This window comes from Dermacentor variabilis, chromosome 3 (genome assembly GCF_050947875.1).
Source record: "Dermacentor variabilis isolate Ectoservices chromosome 3, ASM5094787v1, whole genome shotgun sequence".
In the NCBI taxonomy this organism is placed as follows: Eukaryota; Metazoa; Arthropoda; class Arachnida; order Ixodida; family Ixodidae; genus Dermacentor; species Dermacentor variabilis.
Genome location: NC_134570.1, coordinates 229891464 through 229904252, shown reverse-complemented (window position 1 = coordinate 229904252; position 12789 = coordinate 229891464). Strand labels below are relative to the sequence as shown.

The following is a 12789-nucleotide window of genomic DNA, read 5'->3' as shown; positions in this document are numbered from 1 at the left end:
TCTCTCTCTCTTTTTTCCCACAATTTTTTGTTTCAATTTTGTTTCTTTTATGTGCTCGCGATACGCGCATTATTTTGCACGAGTGATACGCCGCTTTTTGTGTTACAGTGAACTGTACTTTTCATTCCTTTCCTGACAACTCTATATTTCTTAAGCGTTTTTCTTTCTAACACTGTTTTGCAAGCATGTTACCATTGTAAACATTTTTAGCTCTGACATCTTATCTCTCGTGTATCGGTTTTCTGTTGTCATTTGTTCAACGATGCCCCCCTTACTCAATGCTCCCCTTGGGGCCTGTAACGTACTTTGAAATAAATAAAATAAATAAATATTGCGTGCATGCAAGTACCCAGATACGCCTGGTGTGTTTCGATTTGGCCACCTCGACAAGCTCAATCGTTGCAGTTAGTAGCGATTGTGCGTGTTCATAGCATTTTCTGCACTTCGAATTGCTCTTAAATTTAAAACAATGAAGGCATACAAAGCGTAATATACAAAGCCACAGGAACGTGTCAATCTACAACTACGAAGATCAGACAAATCCATGTACTTCCCATCATTCCCATGGTGGGTCAACAACTGCAGCGCCAGAGTTCCCTCTACTAATTTTTGCAGGAAACTCTATGAGTGTGCTCAGCTTAGTCTACGGTCCGTTTTCTCATTTTGCGCATTTGCTCTATCAGCATGGAAGTACTAACTGCGAAGACATGCTGAGACCATCACAATGCCGCAATTAAAAGGAAAGTGATCACATGTGCGGAGAAGGACAGAAATCGGGCCGCATCACGGGCATTCGGCTCGAAACTTGCATGCAGGACTGGTGCAAACAGGAGAGACATTCTACTTGCTGTGTACGGCGTGGCCGTGCAGCCTCCATTATGAAAGCGATATGCGATGGAGACAGTCTACGCGTCTAGGCGCACAGTGTGGTGTTCTCGTCACTTAGTTTGCATGAAGCGAGAGGCCGCATAAAAGTCTATTCACTTGCTTCTGCTGCCGCGCTTCCTCACTCCAGCATTTTGATAAAGAGTTTCTGCAGTCATTGAGTGAGATGTGTTCATGTTTGCTAATGCATGGGTGATGACGTGCTTGTTAATTTAATCAGTAAGGGAATGTTTAAAAGTTCATACGATCAATAAAACTGCTGTCCTTACTTTTTGTAAAGCTGTCTACTAATTTAGTATAACAATCAATGCTTCGCTTTTCAGGTGAAATTGCGACTTGTTTTACTTATCGCCAACTTGCAACTTCAATGTACTGGGAGTAAATCTGTTTTTCCAAATGAAAGTTGTATTTCTGTACCAAAGAATGAGGTGCGTGGTACTGTAAAGGACTTGTTTTTTTAGGTCACGGCAAACAGGTGCGCGTTACGATCAAGCGAAAATTTTTTTTCTTTTTGGATCACGGAAAATGGGTGCGCGGTAGAATCGAGTAAATACAGTATTTTTGACATAAGAACTGTAACTATTTTATTGACTTACAGAAAAAACGAATTGCATATTTGTAATCGGCACACAAGATTGGATGTGTTCTAAGAGTTTCACGAGTCTAGAGTGAATAACAAAAATGTTTGATCCAGACGCATTGTTAGAAGTGTAGCCGAGCAGTGCCGAGAGGACAACCGACTTGGCGGTCGCTGTCAACAGTTACACCTAATGAACAGGAACCAACAACATGAACTACAGCACGACCATTCACTCGGGATCGCGCTTGCAACTGAGCCCATGTTGTTTATTTTCTCGGTCTTTACAGGGAGGCGCAAGAAGCACCATGCAACGGACAGGCATCTAAAACGAAACCATGACAGTCCTCCTCCCTTAGATCGTTCAATAAAAACGTTATGGAGAGTGGCGCTGTACTGGCTTGCAGCTTCTGGTGCTTCTTTGCAACTGAGGCATGCTGCAAACCGAGTTGGGACAGTTCACAGCAGTCCCTTCTGTGCTACCAGTCACATTCACTGCTGGCTCCAAGTTTGCAGAAACAGCAAACAGAAGGACGGATGTATCAGAATTTGTGGAGATTTCAAGATTACTTTTAATCCAGTGGCCACGTTGGAAAAGCACCCAATTCTAAGAATTGATGGACTACCGTTGGTGACTGTGACGTCGTCGGATGTGCATCTACGGAGCTACTCGGGTGAGCTCACACAAGTTCAAGGGAAAGCGGATGTCGCAGTATAGTTCCGCGACATAAAAGCTGTCGTACCTTTGTTCTTGACTGGGGATGGTTCACCAACACTGCTAGGTCGCAATTGGATTTGAGAACAGGGCATTGACACTGCTGTCTGACAAGCAGATCTTCATATTGTTTCTGATGTTAACGGGGTTATTCAAGCATTTCCTGAGATATTTGAGCAGAGACTTGGACCTTTCAAGGGCCCAAAAGTCGCAATCCATGTTCCACAAGATGCAGTGCCCGAGTTTTTCCAGCCACCCAGTTGCCCTTTGCCCTCAAGGATGGGGCATCACAAGAGCTTCAGAGCCTACAGAGGGAGGGCATTCTCGGGCCAGTTGCCTCTTCAGCTTGGGCTGTGCCTACTGTTCCAGTGGCTAAGAAGAATGGTCGCATCAGAATTGGCAGAGATTTCAAGATTACTGTTAATCCAGTGGCCACGTTGGAAAAGCACCTGATTCCGAAAATTTAGGACCTTTGGACCATTCTGTCTGGGGGTGAAAAGTTCACCAAACTGAATTTGAGGATGCCTACCAGCAAGTAGCTCTTGATGAGGACTCTAGGAAGTATGCTACTATTTCCACACATATGGGGCTATTTCAGTATACACATCTTCCTTTTGGCGTTATATCAGCACCGTGCCTCTGTCCTCTGCATTCGCTTCTCATGAACGAGAAAAAATGGGTGTTGGGAATAGAGTAAGAAGCTGCATTCACTAGAGTGAATGCAGTTGCCTTGACAAGGCGGCCGGAACGCGGGGCCTATGGAGTAGGTCAATGGCCGAGAGCACGGAGCACCACAGAAAAAGAGGGTACTTCATTCAACGGGGACCAAACGTAGACCGAGTTTGTTCCAATGAGGGGAAAGGAAAGACGGGGTATGCTTACAAAATTGGGCACGGCATGGCACCAGCAGTACAAACAATATGAAACCGAAACTGAGAACACAAGATCACCTCTCCCTTGAAAATGATAAAGCTATCTCACCTTGCTTAAGATCAGAGCACTGAAAGACACACACACTGACGCAAGATACATATGAATTGCACTGAAAAGACGCCCAGATATCTGCCTTGTATATAAGGATGGGCGGCTCATTTGCTCTGAGCCTGGGTCAAGGGTAACGGTCCTTTACCGTCATAGACTTGGTAGGTGTATGTACTGCATGTTTAAGCTGCGGGAATGTTAAATCCCCCCTTTTTCAAGGACACTATTCAACCTTAATGTCATGGGAGATACTTCTTCTTTGCGTTAAGAGGCGAATTCATGTGGGAGGGTTTTGACCTCAGTAGAAAATAAACCAAGGCAATAAAGCTACTTGGAAACAATCTTTATACAGCACCGGAGGTTGTCTATGATGTGAAGACCTACGGAGAAGTGATTCTGGTTACGGAGGATGACCAGAATCGTTACTCGTAGATGAGCTAGAATTCTGAGTTTTGCTATCTGAGTTCCTTCAGGAGCCCTATTTTGGGACAGTATGACAGATAGAAGACCAGCAGATGCTTCTGCAGAGGGGGAACTCGGTCTCAGTGGTGAAACAGGGGGCAGAAAAGGAGTGTGTGCAGCTGGAGAACATGTACCAGTAGGAACTGGAAGGTGGGGAACTACCATCAAATGATGAGTAGCCACTGGAATGACTCCTTTTATCTAAGCTCTGATGTGCCTGATATTTCACGAGTTTGGATGCATTTCAATGCTTGCCATTCTCAAGCTGGAATGCATTTCAACCTATCCTATGGTGAATCTGGACATGTGTATTTGGAACCAGACTTCCGCAAGTTATGTCCACAGACAAGATCTGGTTGAAACTGAGGGAATTTTGTTGCGTGACGACGGTCTACGTATGTTTGGCTTTTTCCTGTTTTTGTAGCACTCGCCTTTGTACTTCCTGGCGCAACTTAGGAGAAGCCAATTCTGGATGGATTGGAGGCATGTTTGCGACATTGAGTTGTGTTCTCGATTGGCAACTATGGAGTAGCATAGCCAGAGAAACACCTGTAGTCACATGTGGCGTAAACCTGTAAATTGCCAAGTATTCTAAGCCTGCAAGCCTCAAATCTCATTGTTGCAACATAGCATTCTGTATGAATTTCTTGAGCGCAGGATTAAATCTTTGCGATTTGCCTGCAGGTAGTAAAAGGAAGACAGAAAATACTTGATGCCCCTTTCTTTCAGGAAGTTTTCAAACTCAGCGGAAACAAATTGTGGTCCATTGTTGGACACAATCGCATCAGGAAGCCCTTCTCTTTTCAGTAGAAAATGAGACAATGAATGATAGCTTCGGATGTAACTGACGGCATCAAGACAACTTCAGGCCACTCATGGCCAAAGAGTGCCAAGCAATGTTTTAATGCAGTCAGTGATGCAAATAATGATCAATGGTGTCGTGGTTGGCTATAACAATGGAACCTGGCAGTATAGGGGCCTAAAAACAGTGGTAAAATAAATATATATCTATTAAAATTGTCAAAATGACTTTACAGATGTTCTATGAATTTAAAAGATCTACTCTGATCATCAGCATCATCATTTATTAACCTTTAAGGACCCTTAACAAAGCATTACTCTGCCAGCGGACCTGCGTGCGAGAGTGCCGGTTCGAGGTGGCGTGATAATCAAAATGGCAGTGGTGGCGGCTTTGATTAATGCTATTTCAGATCTGAAGTCAGGGCAATATACATTGACTACATAGAGTACGTAGTGGTGCCGCAAAGCCATGCAAATTATCTGGCATGTCCGAAAAATCAGGCGTCTGGAAAATCGGTTAACTACTCTGGCAATACCTCGTGCTGATGACGATTCATTACAATTCCTCTGTTGCTGGAGCCAGCATTAACATGACTTTCGTTCCCTTTTAATAAAATTACAGCTAATTTTCCCTGATAAAAGCACAAATTCTCTGAGTTCTCCCCGAGTATTTCCGGACTACTCAAATTCTTTGACAATTCCCAGTTTTCCTGGTTGGTAGACACCCTGCTTGTGCCTATCCACAATTGTTGCCGGTCTTATGACATCTACCATTCACAGCCAGCTGACAAGTGTGGAGTGTCACAGTGACAAGTGACAAAATGCAAAAAGCGTGAAAAAGAACAGCATAAAGAGCATTGCCAGAATATTACAGCCACAGAGTATCTAGGTCAAAGGCATATGTGCAAGCAGCAAGGTGTTGACAAACTTGTTCACAATATTTTGTCTGACTAGCACCAGATGTGTCGATGGGCGGCAGTACTCCCACACTGTGACAAGAATGCCATCGCTTGTAGCTGCCGATGAGTCATGCTAGTTAGGCAAAGTTGAAGGTGTCACCAAGAGTAATGATCCGAGAATACGGCACATCTTTCTCGGCCACTTGTGGCATAAAGTCACTTGTTTTAAGAAGAATCCATTATTTTGAACTTCCATTTATTCTCACTTTTTGACAGCCCCTGTCGAGTTGGAATTATCAGTTGGCAACTGTATTTGGCCACACACTGGTTGGTTTGTACAACGCTCAAAGAACAACTTTTGAATTTCTTCACAGAAATGCTCGGTATTCACACTGGGACTTAACTAACACTGCAGTTTAGATTCTAACAGACCTGATTGCTTCTTTAACCGTTTCTCAAAATTAGGCGGTTCTTCACATTTTTAAGTGGCGGTAATTTGAAGTAAAGCTAACTGAGGTTTACAGTTGTTTGTACAATACAGAAAGGAATGTACCAATATATATTCCTTTTTCTGTGCTACACATTCGACTCACTTGAGCAATTTACTGGTGTTTGTTGCTTGAGGAATATACATGACGAATCTGGCCCTGATACAAGATGGCCCAAATATTTTAGTGAAATATGCCTTTGGACCGTATGGCTGCAGCCAGAAAGAAGCTGAAGCATCATTTATTAGTAGTATGCAACATATCGAAGATATCATAATTCCCTGGTGGAAGGCCAAAAATCAAGAGAAGTATGCAAGGCTTGTGGTGTATTCCTTATGAAGGTTTGCGAGGTTCTCCTTTGTGTACTGACGAAGTGACTAGTTATCTGTTGGTATAATTAAACGCTGGATGGTGAGGCAGAAGGTGCTTGAATTTTCCTTTTCTAGGCAGTCTAAGCTGCACTGTAGTACTTCGAGTATACTTCAGGCATTACAATTGGCACTGTAAAAAACTGCTTCATGGTTTCAATTCTAAATTGTAGTGAACTGATGGGTTTTGTGAACAATGCGTGCCTTGCCATAACGACAATTGGTTCCTACCGTTGCTTGAGGGGTGTGCCATACCGTCGAGGAATGCTACTGAGGGCCAGCGTAAAACATTTCATCACTTGCAACTGATTGGCTCTTGATCTTAACCAGGAAACTTTTTCTTCACGTGACTGCTACTATGGTATTTGTGAATTAAATATGTAAATACTCTACATGACATGCCATCTCTACATAACACGCCGTCGTGTTAGCAGCCATGAGCGATTCGTTTTAAAGGGGCCAGTCTAGGAGAGTGGTGAAAGTAGCAGCCAAATTTTTCATATGAAATGCACGCCTAACTTTTCTGTTATGCATTAATAAAGTGGCCATATTTGACTAGACCAACTCACCAAAGTAATAAGTATCATGACAGCTTCGCTGGGCAGTGTCTTTCTAACACGGATAACATGTTGACACCAAATACCAAGATTTTTCTTTCATGTAAATGCAATGTCTCTCATAGCTAAGTACTATAGGAATGTTATGTGCTTAGCAAAGCATCATACACAACTTCATGCATTGAATTTGCAGACATTCTTTTTATGCAAAATTTATGGACAGACACGGCACACATATGCATTGCAAAACCAGTAGACCCTCTCCAATGCTACGTAGCTTGCGATATCCAAGCCGCAAATTTTCTCGACTCAAATGTTTCTGAAGAAGGAACTGTGATTCAGGCATGGCAGCAGAAAGAATCCGACATATCCTTCAATAAGTACGGCTCAAGCCACTCATACTCCAAGCATATACAAAGGAAGTGAGCGCGTGGCAGCCGAGCGAGCCGGAGGGAGTGGCATCCTGGCCATGACATCACTCACGAGAGGGCGCCACTCCAAATTCTCGCCACTAATACTGTTCTTGATCACGCACACCATGCGCATTTTCTTGTTTACACAGGTTCTAGCGGCCGGAAAACATATCGCACGTTTGCAGTTTGGCAACGTACTGAACGTTGGTGCCAAAAAATAGTGTTTTCTAGAACTGGTAAAAAAATCAGCGCAACTGTATTGGGTCATATTTTGTTTTCGATTGCGAACGTTGACGCCGGGAAAACATATGTAACGGGAACGTATCAATGAGGTTTTACAGTACTTATTAAGTGGGTACATAATAGCAAGGCTTTAGTGTAACGAAGTCATCCCCTGCAACTTGGTTCTAGTGAGGTTCGAGTGTAAATAAAATAAAACACTTAAACACAATAACTCATCACCACCTTATAAAGGGGACTGACTACTTTCTGCCACCACTGTGCATTTCAATTCAGAGGATTTCTCATACAGCATAATGAGGAAAAAAAAAATGAAATGAATGTCTGTGTTCTCGAAACAACTCTGCACGACTCTTCTTTTGGGGTAAAGAGTATCCAGCAGCAGCTGACCTTGTCCGGCTGCACCCGAAGTGCGAGCAGCTGGAGCACAGCAGCCAGGTTGAGCATGAATCCGTCCGAGGCCACCTGCCTGGGCTCCACCTGGAGCTGACAGCGCCGTTCGTTGGCCTTCAGCACCGCCCCCAACCAAGTGAGCACTGCCTCCCGGCTCGACAGCAACAGGGTGCGCATCACCACGTGCAGCTGTGCCTGCACCCACACATTTCAGGTCCTTGACTGTGGCTGCTCATCAAAGAGGAGCCCTGCACAAGGATCTCATTATGTACACGCACCCTGGCTGCCTCCAGTTTGGCCTGCAGTGTCTGGTGGGCCAGCTGAATGTGCTCAGGGTCCCGGTCCTCGTAGTAAGCGCGCACCAGGCTGGGCTGCATACCACAAAATGCACTTCTGGAGCCACCTGCATGATGCACACACATCCAACGCGAGATAGCCGGGGAGCCTCTTTTATTTGTGCCTGCACTTCCCTGCTGTCCCATGCAGTGTTACTACATTGAGCTATCACACACTTTGCGAAGTCTATCAAGTCTACTAAGTCTATCAAGCTATCACACACTTTGCCTCGTAAAACTTGGGTATAACTAGAAGCAGTGCGAAGAAATCAACGACAGGAATCAAAAACAAACACAACAGGACGAGTGCTGAAATATTTCGGATCCCTCTGGTTGCTGAAGACTGAATCTATCATACTGATCATGGGAAATATTGCACCCTGTTGTGTTTTCAGTTTCATTTTCAGTGTTAATCACTAGCGCCACCCCACGTTATATGTTGTACGACATTTCGGTCACACCTGTTGACGCAGTGTGCCGTGCTGCGTTCCCCTCCTCTCTCGGTCAATAAAATCAGTCGTTCAGCCCCAAAGAAGGAGGCTGTTCTTTCCTCTGCAGTGCTCCGTGCCCTGGCCCATATGACGCGCTCGATAGGCCTCTCCCTCGGCCCTATGTCGTCAACGCCCTACTACAATATTTGGTCTTTTCCTGCTTTTGTATGTTTCTTTTTTTTTTGCCAAATTATGGCTGTAAATGCCAAGTCAACATATCCATTCCCAGCGGTGGACCTCTCTTTTACTGGCCCGGCCTTATCTGCTGATAGCTTAGTAGCACGGCGTCGCCGTCAGTTGTTGAAGATGGCGGTTGTGCTTCACATTTCCACAGCGTACAAGCAGCAAAATGCGATTCGTTTTCTATGGAGCAAGGGCTGAACGGCCATCGAAATCCACAGGGAAATGCAGCCCACGCATAGGGAAAGGTGTCTCGCTTTGAGAAGTGTGAGGTGGTGGTGTTGCAAATTTGCAAAAGGCCATGAAGGCCTTGAAGGCAAAAGGCCATGAAGACATTGTCGTGTCCATGAAAACGCCACGACAATGAGCGTTTGCGGAGGCCACGTTCGGGGAGGCTAACAAGCTCCGGTCATTTCACTATTTCACTGGGAGAGTCTGAACCACCCACCATACACTCCGGACCTTGCTCCTAGTGATTTCCACGTTTTTGGTTGACTGACAAAATTCCTGGAAGGACAGGGATTCATGTGCAATGATGAAGACAAGACAGCAGTCCGATGGTGGTCCCACAGTTAGCCGGACGAATTCTACCACAGGGGCATCACAAATTTAGAGCAGCAATGGGACAAATGTCTGAACTGGTGCGGGGACTGTAGAAAAAATGGCGTAAGGTATGTAGAATAGTACAGTGAACTCTCACTTGAGTGAACTTCAAGGGACCCAAGAAAATAGTCCACTTAATTGAAAATTCACTAAACTGAATATTCACTAGAATATGGAGCAGCATAGGGCACAGCAGACATCAAGTAACAAGTGTGAAATGCACTTTATGGAGTTGTGTAAATGAACATATGCCGTGGGCTCAGAGCCAGCTTCGACTGGCAAAGACGACACAGGGTGCAAGAGCCATGCAAAAGATAACTTTACTGCCCGAAGCCCCAAACTAACTGGTAGCTTCCTAGTCATTGTTCCTCGCGCTCCGGCACCAGACTGGCTGCGTGTGGCACAGGTGTATGTGCCAGGCCCAGATGGTGATGATAGCGGCACAGCCATGCGGTCGGCGTCTCCACAATACAAAGTACGTAACAGTTACGCTGCTGCCGATCTCATTTATGTTTATCTCATTTTCATTTGCACTGGTACTGTAAGGATTGTGAGGTCAATCCCACCGTTCGTAGCCAGTTGTTAAGATTGGAGTCGGGCATGAATTAGATGGTAGCTAGCCCATGCCGCCGTCCAACTTATCCACTTGGAGGACGTTGTTGAAGGGAAGGACTGCTTCTCATTCAGAACAAGGAATATGGGTTTATTTACAGTATCTACATAAGGACGTTGCAGTTGATCAGTCTAGCATGACTGCGAGAGAAAAGTACACTGAGCAGCTGCACAACAGCGGTTTATAAACACTCGGTCCTCCCTCAAACCCTAGGTAAGGGAAACGTTCGACCAGTAGACGAGCCGCCTCTCTGCGGGAGGGCTTGCACACACACACTTCCGCACAGGTTCACGGTTCCCTACCGACGTCAGACTGTCTTCGCAGATCTCGGGGCTTATGTCAGCAAAGGCACATCTTATTCCCCGAGCTGACCCCCCCAGCGCGGCCGCCGGTGCTCCATTGTCTTGCGTCTTAAAAGGCGCGTGGGAAGGGGCCTCCGAAGACGTTCCCTCGGCAACTCCCCCGTTTGCGGCAGACCAGGTTGTTGGTGGCGTGTTCAGTCATAAAGCCTGGTTTGTCAAGCTCATCTCGGCAATCCCGCAACGCAGAGTGGCGGACGTGGCGCACTGTCCTGCGGACACAGTAGACTTAGTGACGCCGTGTGGCTAGAGGGTTGCGGTGGCGTTCCAGGAAAAGTTGACGCCGCTGTTGAAACTGGCTGGCAAAACTTGCACCTCAGCGGGCCGTTCTTAACAGTACTCTCGAAGCACAAGATGTAACAAAGCTGTCCACAGTGTCGATGTTTTTGTGCACTTCCTCTGGCCCAGCTTGTTGTTAAGACACAAACTCTTGAAACTTTCCAAGGCATCCTAAAGCTTTGGGTAGAATTACAGGATTTGAATCTGCCTCTGCCACTGCATCTTCCTCGTCACACTCTTCTCTTTGGGACTAACAATAGAAACAATTTCCAGATCTCATAGTTCAGCATAGGTAACGAGCTCACTGTCACACTGTAGCCTTCAAACAAAGTGTTGCTGTCAAAATCCAGCTGGTGACAGACCTCTATCCACACCCGTGAGCCTCACTGTGCTGTTCCTCTTGCTCGCTTTCCCAACACACGGAAGGGAAGGCAGAATTTATGCCAGAAGTTTCTAATTGTAGCCAGTGTTATGACACCGGAGGGGCGATTTGGGGGCCGCGAGCATCGGCTATGCTAACGCTGCTGAGCAGAAAACTTGGCTGAACTGATTTTAAAAACAAACCCGGGTGCACTGATCAAGTTCGTTCAACTGCAATATTCACTATTCAGAAATTTGTTTAACTGAAAGATTTTTTCATAGAATACATAAGAAGACCGCGGCAGATTTTCTAAAAGTTTGTTATTCTGAAATATTCATTAAACTGACGTTCATACAACTGAGAGTCTACTGTACATATTGTTACGAAGAGTTGTGATGATATGGTTTTATTTACAGGAAATGGACGATGCTCAAGCTGTGCTCGTAGTGCAGTCAAGCCTCTAAAACTCTTCAGTCTCCTCGTCCACTGTTCTTTCGTTTGTACCTGCCTTTCGTATGTGTTACATTTCCTCGCAAGCAGACGAAGCCCGTGGGGTTAGTCAGGATGGACAAGCAGGGCAGAAAGGCTTCAGGGGAGCAATATGAGTCAGCTGAGTTCCGCTTGATCGCCGACCATTGCACAGGAGGCAGGCTATTACGTAAGTGAGTTCACTCAGGCGGTCCACAAGTACAAGTGGGCCTGAATATTGTGACAAGAGCTTTTGGCACAATCCATGCTTGCGTTGTGGTGTCCAAAGAAGGATCAAGTCACCTTTTTAGAACAATATTTGTACGTGGAAGTCGTCATATCGCTCTTTCGAACGACTTTGCCAGGCCAGAGTACGAAGACGAGCCATTCGACGGGCTTCTTCGGTGAGACACAAAGTCTTCGATACAGAATCGTCATTGTGCAGAACGAAGGGTAAGAAAGTATCCAGAGGGCTTCGCTATAACCTTGCATACAGGAGATAAAATGGGCTATAAATCATGGTTTCGTGTTTCGCCGTGTTGTATGCATAAGTGATGAAGGGCAGCATGTTGTCACAGTTCTTATGATTGGAGGAGATGTACTGTAGGCCAAAAAAGTAAACGGACCACGGCTTAGGTGGCCGGAGCGGCTGCAAGGCCACACCGGGGCGCTCTATCTCGCTCTGTGCGCTGACAACGAGAGTGCCCTGGGTAACGCCAGACTTCGCCCTCACTCTCATGCCGGGCCTTATCACGCTTGATAAATTTCTAGTGCACCGTTCAGCTGCTCTGGTGCCGACGGTTACGACGAAGGAGACTGTGCATTGCCATCCGTTACGCGCTGTCGCACAGTAACGGATGGCAGCAGGGCATCAAACTGCAACACTGAGAAGGAACGAAACCCGTTGTGATTGTTGTTTTGCTTATACTCACCTTATCCTTCACATTAGTGGATGTCGCCCGTGTCCACCGGTGCTCAATTTTAGGCAACATGACGCAAGTAGCCACAATGACGGCTACGGTGATGCGCGCTCTTTCACGCTGGCATGATAAGTTACAGGCGCCAAGCTTTACTGAGGGCACGGCTTTTCTGTGGAAATTACTTTCCCGGCATTGTCTACAGCAGTGCATTTAATATTTATATCAGCGACGCCTCTGAAAACTGCTTTAATTGGCTACTACAATGCGTAGGCCGTTATGAAACTTTACAAAAGTACGGCCAGGAAGAGATAATTGGGACGACGAATCGGAATAACTAGTCAGTTGTGAAAGTTTATTAACGGAAGCATTCCATGGCTTGAAGGGGTCTTCAGTGCGACGAA

General features: G+C 45.7%; 1 protein-coding gene across 5 annotated transcripts in view; it reads right to left on the bottom strand.

Moving 5' to 3' along the window:
- The window catches only part of Ube4B (Ubiquitination factor E4B), a 547587-nt gene that overhangs the window by 265977 nt on the left and 268821 nt on the right, over window positions 1–12789 (bottom strand). For all 5 annotated transcript variants that reach the window (XM_075686926.1, XM_075686927.1, XM_075686925.1 and 2 more), the window contains 2 exons: window positions 8058–8150; window positions 7777–7974 (listed from right to left, as the gene is read on the bottom strand). In XM_075686926.1, coding sequence (XP_075543041.1) covers window positions 7777–7974; window positions 8058–8150 — 291 coding nt within the window. The remainder of the gene's footprint in view (window positions 1–7776; window positions 7975–8057; window positions 8151–12789) is intronic.